Below are 24,660 nucleotides of genomic sequence, written 5' to 3'. Positions count from 1 at the left end.
GTCTCTCTCTTCCCCTTCCGCAGCCGAGGCTCCATTGGAGTAAAGATGGCCCGGGCGCTGGGGATGGCTCTGGATGCAACAGAGCGATGCCCCAGAGGGGCAAAGCATCACCCCCTGGTGGGCATGCCGGGTGGATCCCGGTCGGGCGCATGCGGGAGTCTGTCTGACTGCCTCCCTGTTTCCAGCTTCGCAAAAATGAAAAAAAAAAAAAAAAAGAAATCTGAAAAAAAAAAAAAAAAGTTTTTTATTTCCAGTTGACATACGATATTATACTAGTTTCAGGTATACAATATAGTGATTAGACATTTATATAATTTATGAAGTGATAAGTCAAAGTGCCTATCTGACACCATACATAGTTATTACAATATTATTGACCATATTCTCTATGCTTTATTTATAAGAATATTTTATTCTTAATGAACACCTTTTTTACAAATGGTCTATAGGTTTCAACAGGTTTGCTCTGCGTTCTGTAAATCATATTCTACCACCATAAACTCCAGGGGACAAAGATTTTAGATGCAGGGTTTGAACTAAACTTCTGAATTTGAACAATAATTCAATTTTATACATTTAACAAATTAGGGTTTGGGTTTTTTGGGATTTTTTTAAGAATTTGTTTTAAAGAACATATTCTCATCTTCTAAATCTAAAAAAATTTTTTTTGAATATGTAACTTTTAACCATTTCATGTAGAAAGGGAGAGAGAAGAAAGAAAAACTCCTCAGATGGTAAAGATTCTGTATTGCACGGACATATGACTAGTCTTTAACCAGCTGCAATCAGGGCACGCCCCTTTCCTTCCAGATCCACGTCTCCATTGGCGAAGCTGCACGGATCTTCCATTCTGGAGAGGCACCACCTGGAGTACAGCAAGACTCTGCTGCAGGACGAGGTATGACCCCTGCCTGGGTCGCCCACAAGAATGCTCGAAAGAGGATGGCCTTGAATTATGGAGGCCAACAGTGCATACTTCAGAAAAGTCAATTGATAGACGCTGCTGTATTGCAGCAGTTTTTGGGTTTCTTTAAAAAAAATTTATTTTTTGTTTGTTTGTTTAGTGAGAAAGAGACGCAATTATGAGCTGATTCTTTTCATCTTTCTTCCTGCGTCATTTTAGTTGTTCATTGATTGCTTCTCATACGTGACTTGACCCGGGACTCCACCTGTGCCAGTGACCCCTTGTTCAGGCCAGCGACCTTGGGCTTCAAGCCAGTGACCTTTGGGCTCAAGCCAGTGATCATGGGGTCATGTTGATGATTCCATATCTCAAGCCTACAACCCCGCACTGAAGCTGGCGACTTCAGGTCCCAGGTCAACACTCTATCCACTGCGCCACCACTGGTGAGGTGCAACAGTTTTTGAACAACTAAGTTGGAAGTAGCTGGGATAGCAGATAAAAGAGCTATGGAAAGTCACAGAATCTCTGTGTGTCTGTAGAAAAGCCAACAGGGGAAATAAAAGGAGATGTGTAACTGTAAAAAGGAAAAATGGCACACCTGATACTAATACAAGATAATATTGAATGTAAAGTGTAATTGAAAAATAATTTTTTAAAAAAGCGAGAGAAAATGGCTACACAGCCACTCATTTTCTTTTTCATTCATGGGCATTTCCTGTGTGGCATGGTCTGTGCTTTCAGAAAGTCAAGCTTTGGTGTAGAGCAGGGGTCCCCAAACTACGGCCCGCGGGCCGCATGCGGCCCCCTGAGGCCATTTATCCGGCCCCCCGCCGCACTTCCAGAAGAGACACCTCTTTCATTGGTGGTCAGTGAGAGGAGCATAGTTCCCGTTGAAATATTGGTCAGATTGTTGATTTAAATTTACTTATTCTTTATTTTCAATATTGTATTTGTTCCCATTTTGTTTTTTTACTTTAAAATAAGATATGTGCAGTGTGCATAGGGATTTGTTCATAGTTTTTTTTTATAGTCCGGCCCTCCAACGGTCTGAGGGACAGTGAACTGACCCCCTGTGTAAAAAGTTTGGGGACTCCTGGTGTAGAGGGAGGCATGGAATGGGGATATAAGACAGAATGGGACCGCCGCCGTCAGAGAGGGGCTGAGAGTTCTGGAGTGAGACGCTACTCCCAGGAGTGGGCCGTCACAGGGGAGAAGAGGCCTTGGATCAGAACAACTGTGTGCAGGAAGTGCCTTTGAATGTGTCTTATATTCGCTTTGATTTGCACGTATCACATGCTACTAACATTATGTGAAATTAATAAAGTCAATCTTCCCTTTATCAGTTTTATTTTAGGGACACATAGGTTTGTGGAAAAGTGGTGGATATAATCTAGTTATTCTTTTTTTTTTTTTAAGATCACTTGAAAAAGTTCCAAACCAAAAAAACAATGAAAATGAGTCATTTATTAGACAGAGGGGGACAATTGTTTTGTCATGTCAGAGAACTTGTTTAGATTTGCAGGTGCTCATTGAGAGAGGCTTGACTCAGTTTGGATCATAATCTTTCATTAAAGGCTCAGGGGAAGGAATACACAGACATCTGTCCCAAGTTTCGAGATAACGCTACATTCTTCTAGATAATGAAAAGCCAAGTGGAAATACTTGTAAGGCAGAAAAGGAAATACTATAACCAAGCAGAAAAACGAGGAAAAACCCAACAAAACGTGACTTGAGTGTTTTTAATAGCCTATGATTTGTGCTGCATGCAGACATGGGGACCCAGACCAGCCGTGTCAAAATCACTGATTTAGCGGCAGGGGGTGGGGGGCTGTTAAAAACAGATCCTGGGCTTCTTCTTGTACATACTGACTGGGCTTCTGCATTTTAAACAAGAAATTTAATCATTCTGGCCTGACCTGTGGTGGCGCAGTGGGTCAAGAGTTGACCTGGAACGCTGAGGTCACCGGTTCAAAACCCTGGGCTTGTCTGGTCAAGGCACATATGGGAGTTGACGCTTCCTGCTCCTCCCCCTCTTCTCTCTCCCTTCTTTTCTCTCTCTCTCTTCTCTAAAATGAATAAATAAAATCTTAAAAAAGAAAAAAAAAAAGAAAAAAAAAAGGAATTATTCTGATGCATAGCCAAAACCTCTCCCTGCACTAAGATTTATGCCATAAAATAATTCCTGTTCTATGAGAATTAAAAGGAGAATTGAAAGCAAGTCAGAGATAAGAACAAATTGTAAATCACCCCATTTGTTATAAATTTTTGTTTTATTGGTTGACACAATCTTATATTTTTGAATAAAAATTTTCTATAATTCCCAGTGATTGTGTAATACCACAGACAAATCATGTCAAATGTATTTAAATTTTATTACTTCATTTTACATTTATTTACTAAAGAAAAATATGTTAAAACTACAGTCAAATATTTAAATGCTTAACACTGGAAAGCTCCTCTATCTCATATATTTTTTTCCTTCTGGGACTGGAGAGTTTATAATAGAGTTGTGGTTTTCCATCTTAATTTATTTTAATGTTATTTACTCTGCAGTCTGAACTGGTTTTGATGGCTATATAAAGGTTTTTATTATTCTTTCTAAACAGGAATAGTGTATCTCAGTAATCTTTACCATCCTTGCGAGGACCTGTCTACAATGCTATTCAAGCTGCTAATTGCAGACTTTTAAGGCCTGTAAATAGAGTTGCTAGGCAATGCAATCACAGAGCTTTTAATAAACAGGCGAATTGAATGCTGAAAAAAATGAAAATTTTAGCCATCATATATAGACAATGCAACTTATTTATTCACTTATTTTTGTATAAAAAAAATCTACGTTAAAACCCTTTTATTTTTTTAATAAGGAAAATCTTTAGGATTTAGCTAGCAATTTTGGCATTTCATGGGCATGACTCAAACATTTTGTTTTGCATATTAATAGACTTTGACCTAAAATGTCCTTATATCCCAGTCGAGTGGGCTTCAGTGCTTCGAGAATTAGAATCTAAACTCTAGCCAGACAGAAACCCACCCTTTCACTTGTGTGAATAGCTGGAAAAACCTTGTTAGTCAAATTTGTAAGAATATACATTTTAATATTATAGTGTTCTGCAGAAATGACAAAATAAATTACTCAGCCTAAGTAGCAGAACTTTTTTGTTATTCAAAACCACTTCTTTACACAGTATATGATAATTCTATTTATGCTGTGTGTGTGTGTGTGTGTGTGTGTGTGTGTGTGTGTGTGTGTGTGTGACAGAGACAGAGAGAGGGGCAGATAGGGACAGACAGGAAGGGAGAGAATAAGAAGCATCAATTCTTTGTTGCGGCACCTTAGTTGTTCATTGATTGCTTTCTCATATGTGCCTTGACCAGGGGGCTACAGCAGAACAAGTGACCCCTTGCTCAAGCCAGCGACCTTGGGCTCAAGCTAGTGAGCCTTGCTCAAACCAGATGAGCCCGCGCTCAAGCCTGAGACCTGGATCCTCTGCGTTCCAGTCTGAAGCTCTGTCCACCGTGCCACTGCCTGGTCAGGCTATTTATGCTTTTTTATACCAACCCCGTCTTACACAAAGAAGGCATGAAGAAGAAATTCAGTATCTTGTGTACGGTCACCAGCGAGCCGTGAGCATGTTGGCAGTCTTCTCCAACATGGAAACTAGAACTGCCTGTACTTTCTGTGGCCTGTCCTCACCTGGGAGCCCTAATCAGAATGAATTAGAGCCACTTCTACCTATTTTGGTGTGCTACACAAAATTTATGTTTTTATTGACATTTTAATAGTAGGAAGAGAATAAAAACAGACTCTTTCATTGAGAAAATGAGCCCTTGCTCTAATTAAAGGATCGTAGGCGGCCCTGGTCGGTTGGCTCAGTGGTAGAGCGTCGGCCTGGCGTGCAGAGGTCCTGGGTTCGATTCCCGGCCAGGGCACACAGGAGAGGCGCCCATTTGCTTCTCCACCCCTCCCCCTCTCCTTCCTCTCTGTCTCTCTCTTCCCCTCCCACAGCGAGGCTCCATTGGAGCAAGGATGGCCCAGCCGCTGGGGATGGCTCCTTGGCCTCTGCCCCAGGCGCTGGAGTGGCTCTGGTCGCAAAAGAGCGACGCCCCGGAGGGGTAGAGCATCGCCCCCTGGTGGGCGTGCCGGGTGGATCCCGGTCGGGCGCATGCGGGAGTCTGACTGTCTCTCCCCGTTTCCAGCTTCAGAAAAATACAAAAAAAAAAAAAAAAAAAAAAGGATCGTAGGTTCTGCCTTTGCTTACTTTTTAAAAAACACAACAATTACATGCATGTATATGTGTTTAATCCTCAATTTTTTCCAAAATGATTAAGTGGAGCTTCCAAAAATACATTTAACACTAAAGAAAAAGAAATCAAAGGCTAATAGAAAAATAAGACAAAGTATGATAAAGGTCCAGAATGTTCCCAAAATGTGTACAGTGAAGTATGAACATTTCTTAGACATGGCCACAAATTCGATCAAGAGTTTTCCAGGAACTAACACAAAACAGAAGCAGGATATTTTATATGAATCTGTATCCATATCTTAAAAAGAAACCACTTAGAAGCTTTTAAGAAAGAATCTTGCTATGAAAGGAATCAAAAAGAAAATATAAAACGATGTGGAATTAAGGTGTTTTCAGTTAGTAGACTTGTACATGATTTTAGATAAAAGTGAAAATAAATGAGGAAAAAAGATAAGTGAAATTCAGGTCTACTGTGCTCTTTATTTAAAAAGCAGTATGGCAAAGTTGAATTACACCTTTTTCCCTTAGTTCTACCAATTTTTGAAGTATGCCATTGTTTATCTTTTTAAAATCCAATATTGATTTACTTTGTAAAGTGACAGACCTCTGATACTCGTTCAGCTTTAATACAGCTGTTTTATTATTTTGGATTGGAAAAAAGAATGACTTAAATGGAGCACAACAGGATTAGTCATTTATTTTTATATTTCTCTTTATATGTATATTTTTCTCTCACACACATATATTTAACAAATAGCAGCAGGTATTCAGGTTTACAAATGGAAGCAACATACATTAAAATAATTGGTGCATAAAAAATAAATATTGATTTGTTTGTTCGATGGTTATAGCTCATGTGCTCTGTACAATCTGACATTGGCAGAGACAGGAAGTTCTAGCCTAAGGGGTTATTTATTTAAATTCAGCAGGCTGTTTTGCTTTCCTCCCTTCCCCATTCTGTTTTTATTTGGCTCTTCTTCCTAACTTATTATTTATTTTATTTTTTTAATTACAAATATTTAAGGTGTACAACATGATGTTTTGTTTTTTTGTTTTGTTTTGTTTTTTGTATTTTTCTGAAGTTGGAAACGGGGAGGCAGACAGACTCCCGCATGCACCCGACTGGGATCCACCCGGCATGCCCACCAGGGGGCGATGCTCTGCCCATCTGGGGTGTCGCTCTGTTGCGACCAGAGCCATTCTAGTGCCTGAGGCAGAGGCCACAGAGCCATCCTCAGCACCCGGGCCATCTTTGCTCCAATGGAGCCTCGGCTGTGGGAGGGGAAGAGAGAGACAGAGAGGAAGGAGAAGGGGAGGGGTGGAAAAGTAGATGGGCACTTCTCCTGTGTGCCCTGGCCAGGAATTGAACCCGGGACTCCTGCACGCCAGGCCGACGCTCTACCACTGAGCCAACCGGCCAGGGCCCACCATGATGTTTTGATATACACAGTGAATGATTACTGTAGTCAAGATAACAACTAACATACCCATCTCCTCACATATTTACCTTTTTGTGCATGTGTGGCGAGAGCTCTCTTAACAAATTTTCAGTGTACAACGAATATTAAAATGACTTCATGTGCTTATAACACTCATTTGTCTAAAAGTTTAAAGCATTTCCACAGATGCCCTCCAGTCATCGTCATCCCCCCCCCCACAGCAGTCAAGGATGACTTTAAGTATTACTGGATCCACAAAGTATATGTCAGAATTACAATACATATTACATTTGGAACATAAAAAAGTATAGCAGTGAGCAAATAAAGGCAGTGACTCACTGACATACACATGCCAGTTCAAAGGCCACTGTGGTGCCAAATTGAGGGGCATGTTAAGTGGGATTAAAGTTATAAATGCCCCCTCTCCTCTTCCTTTTTCCTGGCCAATCCAGACCAGGCTGAAAATAGCTTGTGGCCTGACCTGTGGTGGTGCAGTGGATAAAGCATTGACCTGGAAATGCTGAGGTCGCCAGTTCGAAACCCTGGGCTTGCCTGGTCAAGGCACATATGGGAGTTGATGCTTCCTGCTCCTCCCTTCTCTCTCTCTCTCTCTCTCTCTCTCTCCTATCTAAAAATGAATAAATAAAGTCTTAAAAAAAATAGCTTGTATCCAGAAGATTTGGTTCAGAGCGTATGGATAGATATTGTATGCCCAAGGGACTGCTGCAAACTGTCTCAAGTAAGAAATCGATTTTGATCTAGACATGCTTTTTTACTTATACTTCTTGGTGTGTTCAACAGTCGTTTTTTATTCTATCAGTTCAAAAAGACTATAGTTGCTATTATAAACTCATTATTTTAGCAAAAAATTTCACAGCTTCCCTTTCTTACATCTGCTGTGTACTTTTTTCCTTTTTTTTTTTTTTTTTTTTGGTCCTGGAAGTAGTTATAAAAAAGATGACTTAAGTGAAGGTTTATATGTATAACATATAATACAGAAAACTTGAGTTCTTGTCCATTTTTTGCTTTTTTGTGTGACAGAGACAGAGAGAGAGACAGAGAGAGGTACAGATAGGGACAGACAGACAGGAAGGGTGAAAGGTGAGAAGCATCAATTCTTTGTTGCAGCACCTCAGTTATTCATTGATTGCTTTCTCATATGTGCCTTGATGGGGGGGCTACAGCAGATGGAGTGAACCCCTGCTCAAGCTAGCGACCTCAGGCTCAAGCTGGTGAGCCTTGCTTAAACCAAATGAGCCACGCTCAAGCTGGTGATCTTGGGGTCTCGAACCTGGGTCTCCGCATCCCAGTCCGATACTCTATCCACTGCACCACCACCTGGTCAGGTCCATTTTTGCTTTCTAATATTTCAATCTCCTGGAATGACAGGAGCCATAGTTGGCCTTGGGGTTTGCAGTTCTATTTTAACCTGAAGCTAGCCTCAAAACTTTATATAATAAGAATAATAATACCGCCTTTGTAGCAATTTACGGTTTTAAAATGCACTCAGTTATCTCATTTGAGTCAACATTCCACCAATATTTATTGATCATAGACTAAGTGCTAGGCAGTTAGGCAGGGCAGCTGTTATTATCCCCGTTTGAGAAAGCAAATACGCACAGATGTTAAGTGACATGTCCAGGATTATACAACTGCCAAGTGGTGAATCTGGGAACTGAGCCTGGGTTCCCTGTGAGTGTACCCAGAGACAGTATAGTGCCATGCTGCATTGGTTTAGATTCCAGCCCTGCCGTGTATTCGCCGTTTAACCTTGGGAAAGTTACTTAACCTCTCGGTGTTGTGGTTTGTTGAGAGATTAAGAGTACGTATTCATAAAGCATTTAGAATAGTGCCTGGTAAGTAGTAAGCATTATGCGAGTTGTTATTAGTGCTTAGTCTAGTATACTTTTCTATGTTATGTCGCCTCAATCACTACGTAGGTTAATAGACTATTTCCTCTTTTCTTTCTAGTGAAACTTTTCCTGTATTTCATAACAGTCAACTTTATTTGGCAAAATCACTATATATCAGTCCTTTAGCCTTTATGCCTAAAATGGTCTATTTGGAATATCAGAACTTTATTATTATTATTATTATTATTTTTACAGAGACCGAGAGAGAGTCAGAGAGAGAGAGAGATAGATAGGGACAAACAGACAGGAACAGAGAGAGATGAGAAGCATCAATCATTAGTTTTTCGATGCAGCACTTTAGTTGTTCATTGATTGCTTTCTCATATGTGCCTTGACCGTGGGCTACAGCAGACCGAGTAACCCCTTGCTCAAGCCAGCGACCTAGGGTCCAAGCTGGTGAGATTTGCTCAAACCAGCTGAGCCCGCACTCAAGCTGGCGACCTCTGGGTCTCGAACCTGGGTCCTCTGCATCCCAGTCCAACGCTCTATCCACTGTGCCACCGCATGGTCAGGCGGAATATCAGAATTTTTAAAAATCACTCCCAACTTTATACTCCAGTTTTCCTTTTTATTTTTATTTAATTTTTAAAAATTCTTATTGATTCTTAGAGAGAGAGGAAGGGGGAGAGAGAGAGAAAGAAGCATCGATTTGCTGTTCCACGCATTCATTCCATTAGTGGTAATTCTTGTACATGCCCTTACCGGGGATCGAACCTGCACCCTTGGCATGTCCAACCACCAGGGCTTCCCAGCCAGAGCCCACTCTGGTTTTCTAGAGCAGTAGGAAATGTGATGGGAAACTCTTTGAAGAAAGGTCTAGTTAAACCTTTGTAAAATGTAATTGCAAGAGAACATTTTAAGAAAAGCCTGGGAGGATTTTATTATTTTTCCTACACATAAGTACCAGTGTAATTAGCAGTTTCTGGAAGTTTCCCAACAGCTTCTGTGATCACTCTGAAATTACCTGGTGGGTAATTGACATCTATTGAATATTCTTTATTAAAGCTCTTCAATTAATACAAGCAAATTTCTAATCTATTATTATTTTTTTAATGATCCTGTAAGAAAACACTTTTATTTATTCCAAAAACTCATACATTGATTACATGAACATTTGCTAATAATATCTATTTTTTATAAGTAATTTATCTTACTTAAAGTAGAGAGGTTTACTTAATCCAAGATATAAAAGTTGAAAGCAAAACAGTGGAAGACTTAGTTTTCTTCTCTCTGTAATATAATAATCTTTATTTTTGTTAGGCATGGTTTGGTTTATTTGTTGAATCAAACGCAAATTAATGATTGCCCTTTATTGTGAATTTTGATCTTACAGAGTTTAAACATCTTCCAGAACCTAAATAAACGCCAGTTTGAAACAGTTATTCATTTGTTTGAAGTTGCGATAATAGCAACTGACCTGGCTTTATACTTCAAGTAAGTACATCATTTCTATATCTGTGTGGGTCTGCCTTCCATAAATGATCTATTGCATTGAACTTGAAAAGCATTTATTCACATACACATTTATTCATTTTTCTTCTGGATAATCAATATAATACCTTCAAGATGCCTAACAGTTAATTTTATTAGACATCTGGAAACATTTTAAATAGCTAAACCCCTAATATTAACTAGTTTGTTATCTGAGGAAATTTGAGTTGAAGCATATGCAGCAAGGTTGGTGCGTTGCCAGAGGAGTGATACCACAAAAGCTTACAGGGTGGCTTTTTGTCCTGATGAAGCTGCCATTTGATCCGAGTCTGACATTTGATCCTGTCAGAGTCAGGGAGATGAATAGTGTTGGTGAGCCTGATGCACGTTAACCAAACTTTCAGCGTTCTGAGTTACATACAGCAGAGTGTCAGCTTATTTATCGTAACAGTTACCAAGGACCAGGCGCTTTGAGCTTCTGCACATTTTCTTGTTAGTGAACTGTGAAGTTGCATATTGAAAATGGGTTAGAACAAGGTGAACAAGCTATAGGATCCAAATAGTTAATAACTTGAATGAACAGTATTAAGTTGTGCCTCTCTGATCCTTCTTAATTCAAAATTTAATTATTATATAGTACATAACATGAAGACACATACTTAGAATAAATAATTGATATCCAAATATCCATAACCCAGATTCAACAAATGCTAAGATTTTGCCACACCTGTCTTAGATCTTTTATAAGGAGAAAAAAAGTGATGGAAGTGAGGCATCCCCCCCCCCCCCCGACTCCATGAAAGACCCCTCCCTTCTCCTTCACAGACATCACCATCCAGATGTTGATGAATATTTGTTCTTTTCATCTCTGTTTTTATATGGTATTGTGAAGTATGTTTAAATGTTCTATAATTGGTTTCATACTGTACATAGGTTTCTGCAACTTACTTTTTTCACGCAACAGTTCCTTTTAAAGATTTATCTTGGCGGTAAATGGAAATCTAGTTCATTCCTTTTAAATGTATATACCACAACTAATTTAACCATTCTTCTATTCATGGACATTTAGATTACTTCAAATTTTTTCTAATTGCTCATAATACTGCTTTCTATGCCCTTGTATACATATGAGAGTTTCCACTAAACTCTCCCTAGAAATGAGATCACTGTAAGGTTTGCATATCTTCAATTTTACACCACATGGTATTCACAAAAGTTGACCCAACAGATTTTATGCAATAAGATAATTTAACTGAACAATACAGTGTCCATAAAGCTTGTCTCAGATACAGTCAGGTAAATATGGATATACTTTTATGCACCAATATATTATTGGGGTCCATATCAATATATTATTGGATGTGTTTCAGGATTTCTGAAAAGCTCATGTTAAAGATACTTTCCTCTTACCCCTGTTTTTATATGCTATTGCATAGCTGCATCTTTTTTTTAGGAAGAGAACCATGTTTCAAAAAATTGTTGATGCCTGTGAAAAAATGGAAACCGAACAAGAGGCCATCAAATACGTAACCACTGATCCGACCAAAAAAGAGATTATCATGTGAGCAGTCAGAGTTATATTTACCTTTGGCAAAAATAACTTATTTGGTATTTCTTTCTATATTAACAATTTTTGTTCTCTTCCAAAGGGCGATGATGATGACTGCATGTGACTTGTCAGCTATAACCAAACCCTGGGAGGTACAAAGTCAGGTGAATAAAGTTACGTTTCCTTCTCTGTCACACTCTCAAGGACTGTCTGGGTCCCATTGTAAAAGTCAACATGAGGATAGTTGGCAACCTCAGAATTCTATTTTATTTATTTATTTTATTTTTTATTTTTTTGTATTTTTCTGAAGCTAGAAACGGGGAGAGACAGTCAGACAGACTCCCGCATGCGCCCCACCGGGATCCACCTGGCACGCCCACCAGGGGCAATGCTCTGCCCACCAGGAGGTGATGTTCTGCCCCTCTGGGGCGTCGCTCTGCCGCGACCTGAGCCACTCTAGCGCCTGGGGCAGCGGCCAAGGAGCCATCCCCAGCGCCTGGGGCATCTTTGCTCCAATGGAGCCTTGGCTGCGGGAGGGGAAGAGAGAGACAGAGAGGAAGGGGGGGGGGGTTAGAGAAGCAAATGGGCGCTTCTCCTTATGTGCCCTGGCTGGGAATCGAACCCGGGTCCCCCGCATGCCAGGCCGACGCTCTACCACTGAGCCAACCGGCCAGGGCCTCAGAATTCTATTTTAGCTATCACTTATATGACTATATATTTTACAGTCAATTATCTTTCATTACCCTGGACTTGTTCTCTCAAACAATTGGTTTATAATTTAAAAAGAAGGAAAGAGGAACTTGAGAAGTTAAGACAAAAATAAAATGTTCCCTGTTCGGTTTCTGTTAATGAAGAAAGGCACATAGCTTTCAACAGCTCACAAATGTCTTTTTTTTTTTTTCTTTTCCGTATTTGAGACAGAATCATGCAATCCCTGGCCAGAATCGACCCGGTGACCTATGTCTGGGACCTACGCTTTGCCCATTTGGGGCCATGCTTGCAACTGAGCTATTTTTAGCTCTTGAGGTGGAGGCTCCATGGAGCCATCCTTAGCACCTGGGGCCAACCCCTTCAAATCAATCAAGTTATGGCTGCTGGAGAAGAAGAGAAAGAGAAGGGAGAGGAAGGAGAATTAGTCACTTCTTCTGTGTGCCCTGACCGGGAATCAAACCTGGGACTTCCTCACATGCCTGGTCAACACTCTTATCATTGAGCCAACTGGCCAGGGGCAAATGTCAGTCTTTTTGATCAGGGCCCAGAACAAGATAAATAGAAGGAATATTGAGAAGAAAATGCTTTCTTGAAAGAATTCCTTATCACTGAGCAGGCTGTAAAAAGTTTATATACACTTATTCAGGGATTGCATGATTTTTTTTTTTTTAAACAGAGGCAGTAAATCAGTATGAGGATGAATCATTAGTGCTTTCCTCTATTAAGGATGGTTTTGCTCCTACAATCTCATCTTCAACATGCAACTCCCTCCTTTATTAAACTCATCTTTACTCCCTTCTCCTTGATCCATAGCACTTCGTACTATTACTCTTATAGCACTGACCACACTGTGCTTCTCCTTGATCCATAGCACTTCGTACTATTACTCTTATAGCACTGACCACACTGTTGACATGACTGTCTTCACTAGACTGTGAGCACCCTAAAGAAAAAGGTCACATCTTATTCCTCTTGGCAAGCCTGTCTTCTGCCAATGTAAGGCAGCTAGTAGGTGTTCAGTAAACTTGATATTGGGTTTTTAAAAACCTACATAAATTAACTCTCAAATACCTGCATATCATAATCAAGTAAAAGCTGTGTGCTAGTCTCTGTGTGCGCATGTGTGAGTGCTTGTGCATATCACATATGCAGATATAAACTAGATGCTAACAGGTAAGCAGGACAAAAGGAGGACTTGGGAGGCGTTAGATCTTGAAGCATAATATTGTTCTACATCATATATATTATGTAAGAATTATTATATTTTATTATGTAATATATACAATGTATAATTATGTAATATATACATTACATATCATATGAGAATGAAACATCTACCCAACTCCCCTTTTTACTGTTGCAAGGTGGTGGTGATAGCAAACAGGAGGTAGGCACTCCTGGAATGAGTTTAGAAAACTGGGAGGAGGAGAAATTCCCCTTTCCCATTTCAATATAATCTGTAAATAACTTTTTAAAACCAAAGAGCATATTGTATAATAATACCTCAAGCATTAACTATAAACCCTATTCTTAAATGTCACTCATGCTAATACAATGCAAATTCTCTATTAATAGGTTGCTTTCATGAACCAAGTCTTTCTTATTTGCAGGTGGCACTTCTGGTTGCAAGTGAATTCTGGGAACAAGGAGATCTGGAGAGAACAGTGCTACAGCAACAACCTATTGTAAAGGCCTTGACATAAAAGCACACTAGTTATTAAAAATTATCAATACAAATCAGTCTATTTTGTTCACTGAACCTTAGAAAACTTTTTAAAGGATTTATTTTTCTTTCTAGCCTATGATGGACAGAAACAAAAAAGACGAACTACCTAAACTTCAAGTTGGATTTATTGATTTTGTTTGTACTTTTGTATATAAGGTAAGTAAACAAATTGATTATTGAGTGAAATACATAATCATCTGGATGAGATTTTTTTTTCAAGCTATAGCCAAACTCAAAAGGGCCCTGAAAGGAAAGCCCTTAGTGATATCCTTATTTCTCCAAAGTAGTGTGAGGTGTTATCTCAATCTCTTATTCAACAATGGGATAAAAGGAGGGAGAACTCGAGAGCAAATTGAACAGATTGCTTTAGGCAGGCAGGAAAGACAGCAGGAAAGATGGCACCTGTCTTTCCCAGTTCCAAGGCACTGAATTCAATCCACCCTAGCAGTTCCAAGCACTGTAACAATGTCTTTTAGTTCCTCTGCAAATGAAAAATACTGAATACCAACCATATAAGTTAAGTAGTTTTTGACCTAAAATTCTCTGTAGGAGTTCTCACGGTTTCACAAGGAAGTCACACCTATGCTGAATGGCCTTCAGAATAACAGAGTGGAATGGAAATCCCTAGCTGATGAATATGATGCAAAGATGAAGGTCATTGAAGAAGAGGTGAAAAAGCAGGAAGACGGAAACACAGTTGAAAAAGGTTAGATGAGACCCTGGGTGGTTGGCTCAGTGGAGAAAGCGTCGGCCTGGCATATGGACATTCCAGGTTTGATTCCTGGTCAGGGCACACAAGAAAAGTGACCATCTGTTTTCTCCCAGCCCCTTTCCCCCTTCTCTCCCCCTTCCCCTCTCACATCCAGTGGCTCAGTGGGTTTGACCATGGCCCCAGGCACTGAAGATAGCTGAGTAGGTCCGAGTGAAAGCCTCAGGCTCTGAGGATGGCTTCTTTGGTCTGAGCAATGACCTCAGGCACTAAAAGTATCTCAGATTTTTCAAACATTGGCCCTAGACAGGGGTTGCCAGGTGTATCCCACTCAGGGCGCATGCCGGAGTGTGTCTCTCTATCTCCTCTTCTCTCACTTAAAAAAAAAGAAAGGCCCTGGCCGGTTGGCTCAGCGGTGGAGCGTCGGCCTGGCGTGCGGGGGACCCGGGTTCGATTCCCGACCAGGGCACATGGGGGAAGGGACCATTTGCTTCTCCACCCCGCCCCCCTCCTTCCTCTCTGTCTCTCTCTTCCCCTCCCACAGCCGAGGCTCCATTGGAGCAAAGATGGCCCGGGCACTGGGGATGGCTCCTTAGCCTCTGCCCCAGACGCTGGAGTGGCTCTGGTCGCGACAGAGAGACGCCCCGGAGGGGCAGAGCGTCGCCCCTGGTGGGCGTGCCGGGTGAATCCCGGTCCGGCGCATGCGGGAGTCTGTCTGACTGTCTCTCCCCGTTTCCAGCTTCAGAGGAATACAAAAAAAAAAAAAAAGAAAGAAAAGAAAGAAAAAGATTAGATGAAATTTGTTTTTCCCTCTTTTGAGAGGGCAAAAGTCAAACTGAGCATAATCTCACATGACCAAACCATACAAAGTAAATACAAACATTGAACTTGCTTTAGTGTACACAATCTGATAATTTTAAGACGTAGGTTTGTGGACCGGACTGGTGATGGTGCAATGGCTAGAGCATTGACCTGGGGTGCCGAGGTCCCGGGTTTGAAACCCTGAACTTGCCGGCTTGAGCACAGGCTCACCAGCTTGATGGGAGGTCGCCAGCTTGAGCATGGGATCCCAGACATGATTCCATGGTCGCTGGCTTAAACCCAAATGTCCCTGGCTTGAAGCCCAAGGTCACTGGCTTGAAGCCCAGGATTGCTGGCTTGAGCAAGAGGTCACTGGCTTGGCTGGAACTTCCCAGTCAAGGCATGTATGAGAAGCCATCAGTGAACAACTAAAGTGACACAAATACGAGTTGATACTTCTCTTTCTCTCTTCCTGTCTGTCTCTCTCTTGCTAAAAAAGAAAAGAAAAGAAAAACATGTTAGTGGTTTTTTTTCCTCCAAAACAAGATCTTAAGTATAATTCTAGATGGAATTGACTGGTGCAGGTGAAGTAGGGGTTGGGGCTAGACTTCTCCATCCACTCTAGAAGGTGGCTCCAGAGGTATCTATGCAGAATACTGAGTTTGTAGAAATAATATGAAAACCACAGAATCAGGTGGGATTGTTGGTGGCAGCAAGAAAACGGCTCCAGGTGCTAGGCCAGTGGGGTCAGACCAGCCCTCGGCTCAGAGACCTCAGTACTTGAGTTCTGGCTAGGAAATAATTCAGAACTAAGAGAAAGTTTATTTAAAAAGTCACAAGGGTAGAAGAAATGAGCTGTAGAAGGAACGGGCTCAGGAAACAAGTTACAGAGGCAAAAAGAAGGGTAAAGGTAACACGCCTGGGGGGAAGAAGTGAGGGGAGGGGAAAGGTGTGGGCATGCTCCTGGGAGGGAGAGCTCGCTAGGTCCTCCAGCCTAGGGATTTTTAAGGGTGGAGAGTTTGGGGGAGGTCCCAGGGAAGGATCACTCCCGCATGCGCCCAACCGGGATCCACCCGGCACGCCCACCAGGGGCGGACGCTCTGCCCACCAGGGGGCGATGCTCTGCCCATCCTGGGCGTCACCATGTTGCGACCAGAGCCACTCTAGCGCCTGAGGCAGAGGCCACAGAGCCATCCCCAGTGCCCGGGCCATCTTTGCTCCAATGGAGCCTTGGCTGCGGGAGGGGAAGAGAGAGACAGAGAGGAAAGCGCGACGGAGGGGTGGAGAAGCAAATGGGCGCTTCTCCTGTGTGCCCTGGCCGGGAATCGAACCCGGGTCCTCCGCACGCTAGGCCGACGCTCTACCGCTGAGCCAACCGGCCAGGGCCCAGGGAAGGATCTTAATAGAATATTAATCAGCCCTCTAAAAAATGTCCTTGCAGGGTTACGGTGTCCACTGATCCCAGGGCAGGGGATCATTAGTCAATGTACACTGCTCACAAAAATTAGGGGATCAGGGCACATGCAGACACTCCAGTACTTACAGACTTTTTGTACAGTGCATTTTCACCAATGAAATAAAAGTTGGTTTTGCATCTCATTTGCATAATTAAACTTTCTTTGACTTGCTGTTTGCTTTTCTGATGTTCTTGTTTAATAAAAAAAAAAAAATCAAATACTTCTTTTTTTTATTGCTTCATATTCATTTTGAAATATCTCCTAATTTTTGTGAGCGGTAGAGTTGGTCCTGAGGTCAGCCTTGATATTATTATTGCTTGTCTGGTTTTCCTGCTGTTCTGTGGAGCTGAAACACGACCGAGGCCTGGATGTCATCCCCAGGGGTTAATGCTTAAGGGCTATTCTCCGGCCCCTTTGTTGATTCCCCTCTAAGGGGGTCTGAGCCACATGGCTAGCTACATACCAGGGGAGAAAATGTACTTATTGGGTGTCTATTCTGTACAAAACCCTTTGTTAGGCAGGCCCTGGGGAAAGATGGGGTCCCTATCTCACAGAGCCTGCCCTCTGGTGGGAGAGCTAGATATTAAAACAATAAATGAACAATTAATTACCGGACTGTCAGAGGAAGTATGAGGTGAGTACCTGGGCCACCAGGCAAGGCTTTCCTGAAGAAGGATGCTTATGCTAAACTCTGGACACATTAGGCTTTGGTTAATCAAAGAAAGGAGAAGGGGTTGGGGGGGAAGCAAAGAAGAGAATAAGGACAAAGGCCTTGAAGTGGCAATAAGCTTGGTGCAATGAAGAACTTAGGAAGGGGTGCAGAGCGGGAGAATAGAGAGCAGCGCAGGCAAAGTACCAGACGAAGCTGGCCATGCAGGCAGCTCCGCCAGGCTGCTGCCGTGAGGACCTTCTAGGATCTGACCTCCAGAAGAGCAATGGGAAGTCATTAATGGGATTTAAACAGGAAAGCAGTAAGATCTCATCTGCACTGCAAAAAAGATAACAGAAGTGTAATTTTACTGAGCAAGTGAAAGTAAAGATATTTTTTAGTACAATTAAATTGAATCTTTATCTCAATTTTATGCTGAACAGGATATATATCCTTTAAGTGGCTCGTGACATTTTTAGTATTCAGTGTGTTGTCGGACATGGATCTTCCATATTTTATGTGCATCAGGAATTATTTCTGGCTTTCTTTCCTATTATGCTGAGAAGGTTCTGTGAACTAGGAACATTATTTTGTATCTCTAGGCAACAAGATTCGTGGCTGGCACAAAGCAACAACCCAGATTCCCACGTTGTGTAGTTCAGTAACTCCCTTGAGAAACAGATGTTATAAGTCGCTAATTATTTATTAGATTCCATTTTTAAATGGCCCAATTCTGAATATAAATTCAAGTTTTTAAATGGTCATCAAGCCCTAAGTATTTGTTTTGTCACAACTATTAGACTATAAAGTTGATACTAATATCATTAGAGTGTTAGAATAAAAACACTACCTATCCACAACTCCCAATAATACTGCTTTTCTCCTTTTTACTAGCTGCAGAAGATTCGGGAGGTGGTGTTGATGACAAAAAGTCCAAAACATGTCTGATGTTATAATATGAGCCAACTGGTCTAAATTTCAAATGTTTTTACTTTTTGAAGAAAAACAGAAGACATTCAAAAACACTTCAGCAAATTTCATTCAGCAAACCATCAAGTAAAATAACAAAGGGGCTTCAGAAAAGCTACCCGCGTGACTGTCAAGAGTAAATAGACTGAGAAGTCTGAGGGTAAAATGAAGTTCAACGAAAGTGCAAAACAACATGAAAATGAGTGCATTTTTTGGTGCCAATTTGTTTTAAATTAAAAATATATAATCCTGAAACTAGTCACCAATTCTTTTTTAACAATTCTTATTAACTGTAATCATCTGCTAGGGCTACCATAACAAAATACCACAGAATGGGTGTCTTAAACAACAGAAATTTATTTTCTCACCATCTGGAGGCTGGAGGTCCAAGATCAAGATGTTGGCAGGATTGGTTTCTTGTGAGGCTTTTCTCCCGTTGGTTTGTAGATGGCCAGCCTCTCTCTGAGTCTTTACATGGTCTTCCCTCTTGTGTGTCTGTGTCTTAATGTCTTATAAGGACACAGTCATACTGGATTAGAGCCCGCTCAAACGACCTCATATTACCTTAATTACCTCTTTACACACCTTATCTCCAAATTCAGTCACATTGAGGTACTAGGCTTGGACCTTTGAGGGGGCACAATTCAGTCCTTAACATTAATCATTGATATTTACACTCAAATTCCTTCCTGAACTAAAAATATCTCATCAGCATGTCTTATTGTCAGAATAGAATGTATAATGCATGTAAATACTATAAATGGAAAACAAATAAGAAGGATGTCAAATGTTATTCCATCTGAAATGCTTATCATCTCTTTCCTCTACTTTGACCCTTGCTAATGGAATGGTAAAGACCACACCGCTTTCGGCAGCTTATAAACTGTCTTGTCCTATGCCCATCTTTCCCTACAAGTCTGAAACTGTTTAAGTGTAACAGAATATTTTGTGTTCAGAACTGTTCTTCTCATTGAAAGAATTATCAGTTTATAAGACATTTACCTGGATAATTCTAACTCAGGTTAAAACAGCAAATAAATATTATGCATTATTAAGAAGCATGTGTTTAATTATGTGAAAACTTTACTATCAAAAGCCATCAGGGGTCCTGGCCAGTTTGCTCAGTGGATAGAGCATTGGCCCTGTGTGTGGACATCCTGAGTTTGATCCCCAGTCAGGTCACACAGGAGAAGCAACCATCTGCCTCTCTCCCCCTTTCTCTCCCCCTTCTCTTTCTCTTCCCCTTTCACATCCAGTAGCTTGATTGGTTTGAGCATTGGCCCCAGGCACTGAAGGTAGCTTAGTTGGTCGGCCTTGGCCTCAGGTGCTGATAATAGCTCAGTTGATTTGAGCATTGACCTCAGATGGGGGTTGCCAAGTGGATTCTGGTTGGGGCACATGTGGTTGTCTATCACCCCTTCTCTCACTTAAAAAAAAAACACATTTAAAAGCCATTGGGAAGGACATCAAGAGAGATTACTTTTAAAAGTGATTACTAGAACTATATAGTGATTCTATACATTGATTTGTCAAGAGATGCTAAGGATAATCAACTACTTTTACTATGTGGTGCATGTTTGGACATTATAAGAATTTAAGATTTCTTCCTTTATCTATAACCATAGGCTGAATTGGAAAACAGACCAGGTCCTGGCAGGTTTGTTTGCTCAGTGGTAGAGCATCAGCCCGGTGTGTGGATGTCCTAGGTTTGATTCCCAGTCAGGCACACAGGAGAAGTGCCCATCTGCTTTTCCACCCCTTCCCCTCTTGCTTCTCCCCTCTCCCTTCTCTCTTTCTCTTCCCCTCTTGCAGCCATGGCTCTGTTGGAATGAGTTGGCCCTGGGTGCTGAGGATGGCCTCACCTCAGGTGCTAAGAAGAGCTTGGCTGCTGAGCAACAGAGCAATGCCCCAGATGGGCAGAACATCACCCCCTAGTGAGCTTGGCTGGTGGATCCTGGTCAGGACTCATGCAGGAGTCTGTCTGTGCCTCCCCTCCTCTCACTGTAAAAAATAAAAAAAGAAGAAAAGAAAACAGACCAGCCTGACCTGTGGTGGCGCAGTGGATAAAGAATCAACCTGGAATGTTGAAGTTGCTGGTTTGAAGCCCCAAGGTAACTGGCTCTGAGTGTGGGTTTGTCAGCACAAGGTCACTAGCTTGAGCAGGGATCGTCCACATAATCCTAAAGCTCACCAGCTTGAGCCCAAGGTCACTGGCTTGAGCAAGGGGACACTGGGATTGCCCCAGGTCAAGGCATATATGAGAAGCAATCAATGCATAACTAAAGTGAAAGCAACTACAAGTTGATCCTTCTCACCCTCTTTCTCCCTTCCTGTTTCTCTCCTACTCTCTCTCAAAAATAAAAAAATTTTAAAAAGAAAACAGACCAAATAATAATTACACCATAAATTTTTTTTATCAAAAGATATGTAATGGCTGACCTGTGGTGGCAGTGAATTGAGTGTCAACTTGGAATGCTGAGGTCGCTGGTTCAAACCCCTGGGCTTGCCTGGTCAAGGCACATACAACAAGCAACCAATGAACAACTAAAGTGCAGCAACTATGAGTTAATACTTCTTGCTCCCTTCACTTCTCTCTCTCCTCTCTCCGTAAAATCAATTTTAAAAAAAAGATATCTAAATTATAATGAATTGAATTGATGATCTATGAACCTCATATTTTGTTATACAAGAGATAATTTTAGGCAGCTAAGAAAAAACACATATGTTTCATATAGGTTTCAAATTTAGTGTTTGTTATACAGTGTGTCCGTAAAGTCATGGTGCACTTTTGACCGGTCACAGGAAAGCAACAAAAGACACTAGAAATGTAAAATCTGCACCAAATAAAAGGAAAACTCTCCCAGTTTTATACCTATTCAATGCAGTTCAATGTGGGCTCACGCACAGATTTTTTAGGGCTCCTTAGGTAGCTATCCTGTATAGCCTCTACAGACTTGTCACTGACTGATGGCCTACCAGAACGGGGTTTCTCCACCAAACTGCCGGATTCCTTCAACTGCTTATCCCACCAAGTAATGTTATTCCTATGGGGTGGCGCTTCGTTATAAATGCGCCAATATTCACGTTGCACTTTGGTCACAAATTCAAATTTAGCGAGCCACAGAACACACTGAACTTTCCTCTGTACCGTCCACATCTCGACTGGCATGGCCGTGGGCTGCTCCGCTGTATACACGGTGTTACATCATCATCTGCGCATGCGCACATGCTGCCACATCATCCTACAGAAACTGGGACGGTTTTCCTTTTATTTGGTGCAGATTTCACATTTCTATCGTCTTTTGTTGCTTTCCTGTGACCGGTCAAAAGTGCACCATGACTTTACGGACACACTGTATTTTTATAAATTAGGTATTTAGAATCATAAGATTGCTACTCACACCTAAGAATGTATGTATGGTCCATGAGAAGAAAGTTTTTGTCTATTTTAGTCTGTCTTATTCATAGCTCTATTTAGGTACCCAGAGCAATGCCTGCTATTAAGTTAGGTGCTCAGGCCTAACCAGGTGGTGGTGCAGTGGATAGAGCATCAGACTGGGACACAGAAGACCCAGGTTTGAGACCCTGAAGTCGCCGGCTTGAGCATGGGCTCACCAGCTTGAGTGTGGGGTCACTGGCTTGAGCGTGGGATCATAGACCTGATCCCATGGTCACTGGCTTGAGCCCAAAGGTCACTGGCTTGAGCAAAGGGTCACTCGGTCTGCTGTAGCCCCCAGTCAAGGCACATATGAGGAAGCAATCAATGAACAACTAAGGAGCTGCAATGAAGAATTGAAAGAATTGATGTTTCTCATCTCTCTCCCTTCCTGTCTGTCCCTATCTGTCCCTCTCTCTGTCTGTCAAAAAGAAAAAAATAAGGTGCTCAATAAATATGAATATTTTGAATAAATCTCATCACATAGGTTTATGAATGAGAAATGCCTGTTAGTATTTTTAGGGAAAAAAAAAGCTCAATATATATAACTAAATGAATGTTGTCTAAGTCATCACTTTGGGTAAGTGGTACTTGTACACCTTTTTTTTTTTTTTTTTTTTTTTTGAGAGGGGAGAGGGAGGGGGCAGGGGACAAGCAGGACACATCAACTCATAGTAGTTGCTTCCTGTATGTGCCATGACCAGGCAAGCCCAAGGTTCCCACCTGGTGACCTCAGTGTTCCAGGTTGATGCTTTATCCACTGTGCCACCACACATCAGGCAACACCTTATTTCTAATGCTTAAAATAAGTTTGAAACTCCACTTATAGGATTATTTTAGGAACTGTATTAAAAATCTCTTCCTTTAGCTTTATGTAATTTTGGGTCCAAAAATATCAGTCAGCTCAACTTCGCTTCCTCATGTTAGAAAGAAAATAGTGGGGAAGAAATGGGCCATCACTGAAGGTCTGCACAAACAGGAACTTCGCAAGTATAAGCATAATTTCATATCCAAAACCAATGGTCCACTGAACACCACTGACTGCACTACAGCCAAACCTGAAATAGGTCTGTTACAGAATCAATCTTTCAGCTCATCATCGAGGCCTTTTTAAACACCCCTTAAAAATATGACTCCCATTATCTGCCATTGTGTATGAATGAATTAGATGTTGATTATGTATAATAATCTAAGTTTATAAATGAACTTGATATTCATTAACCACATTTGCACTACCAAATAAATGGATTTATTTTAAAAGGGTCTTTATTTTTCCGAGCCATCATTTAATTTTTCAGTTATTTTACTTTCTGATGACTCTTAAACTATGAATATATTTTATAAAAATGTTTAGCTACATATATCCCATTATTAATTTTCAGTTCTGCCGCTGAACAAATACTTTTTTTCTCAAGATTCTTTTTTACTCACTATAAGTAGTTAGATGAAAAGGATACAATTTCTTTAAGAAATGAGACTGTCAACCAATGTTTAACATAAATCAACATTAATTTATTGGTTTTAGAAATTAAAATTAATGGGGTGACCTTGGTTCATAGGAACACACAGGTTTCAAGTTTACTGGTTTCTAATGGTTTAGAAAACACTACTTCGAGAGTTCCTTTGTAGCAATGCCCAGCAGTGCTTCACACATAACAAGAGCCTGAAAAATAGCCACTGAATTGACATCTATTTAATAAAAAAAAAAAAAACTCCTGATACTAACCATTTAAAAGTAAGACATTAAATTATTTTGCAGTTTAATGCCAATCATTCCACATTTAAATGTCATTTAAAAGAGAGTGTCTGGGCCCTGGCCGGTTGGCTCAGCGGTAGAGCGTCGGCCTGGCGTGCGGGGGACCCGGGTTCGATTCCTGGCCAGGGCACATAGGAGAGGCGCTCATTTGCTTCTCCACCCCCCCCTCCTTCCTCTCTGTCTCTCTCTTCCCCTCCGCAGCCGAGGCTCCATTGGAGCGGGGATGGCCCTGGCGCTGGGGATGGCTCCTTGGCCGCTGCCCCAGGCGGTAGAGTGGCTCTGGTCACGGCAGAGCAACGCCCTGGAGGGGCAGAGCGTTGCCCCTGGTGGGCCTGCTGTGTGGATCCTGGTCGGGCACATGCGGGAGTCTGTCTGACTGTCTCTCCCCGTTTCCAGCTTCGAAGAAATACAAAAAAAAAAAAAAAAAAGTGTCTGAAGACTATACTTTCTGGGAAAACAGAGTATCTTAATTCAACAAAATAAGTGGAATGCTACAATCATTCCCTGATGTCCTCGCTCTTATTCATCAATCATTCCTCTTCACCCCCTCCACCTCTTTGCTCTTTACAAAAGTGGGTCTTTACTTAAAAAAAATCAATAAATTTAGAAAACTTGATAAAAACTATGGACCCTTCCCCTCCACAAAACACACATAGACACAATTTACACAGATTCAAAGAGTACTTAACTCTCTTGAAACATATCCAATGATTCTTGCAGGTATGGACCCTGAGTTAAGAAGTTACATTTTATAAAGTATCTGTGCAAAAAAGTATACTCATATTTGCATGACTGTACCTGAGACAAGCTCTATGCACACTGTATGATTAAATTACCGTACAGGCATTCCCCGGGTTACAAACGATATAGGTTCTGTATGTATAATTCTTAGGTAGAATTGGTATGTAAGTTGGAAAAGATACATTTACCTATTAAATGCAACTTTGATGTTTGTCTTAACATAGT

General features: G+C 41.2%; 1 protein-coding gene across 1 annotated transcript in view; it reads left to right on the top strand.

Annotated features, from left to right (window-relative positions):
- PDE6C (phosphodiesterase 6C) overlaps positions 1–19,528 on the top strand; it is a 47,456-nt gene extending 27,928 nt beyond the window's left edge. The window contains exons 15-22 of the mRNA XM_066355287.1: positions 811–898; positions 9,834–9,934; positions 11,385–11,492; positions 11,581–11,644; positions 13,802–13,876; positions 13,990–14,073; positions 14,467–14,623; positions 18,428–19,528. Of these exons, the coding sequence (XP_066211384.1) occupies positions 811–898; positions 9,834–9,934; positions 11,385–11,492; positions 11,581–11,644; positions 13,802–13,876; positions 13,990–14,073; positions 14,467–14,623; positions 18,428–18,489 (739 nt within the window). The 3' untranslated portion in view covers positions 18,490–19,528. The remainder of the gene's footprint in view (positions 1–810; positions 899–9,833; positions 9,935–11,384; positions 11,493–11,580; positions 11,645–13,801; positions 13,877–13,989; positions 14,074–14,466; positions 14,624–18,427) is intronic.
- The last annotated feature ends 5,132 nt before the right edge of the window (positions 19,529–24,660 follow it).

The sequence above is a fragment of the Saccopteryx leptura genome, chromosome 13, assembly GCF_036850995.1.
Source record: "Saccopteryx leptura isolate mSacLep1 chromosome 13, mSacLep1_pri_phased_curated, whole genome shotgun sequence".
Taxonomy (NCBI): Eukaryota; Metazoa; Chordata; class Mammalia; order Chiroptera; family Emballonuridae; genus Saccopteryx; species Saccopteryx leptura.
Note: the sequence above shows the minus strand (reverse complement) of the source record. Positions and strands in the feature narration are given on the sequence as shown.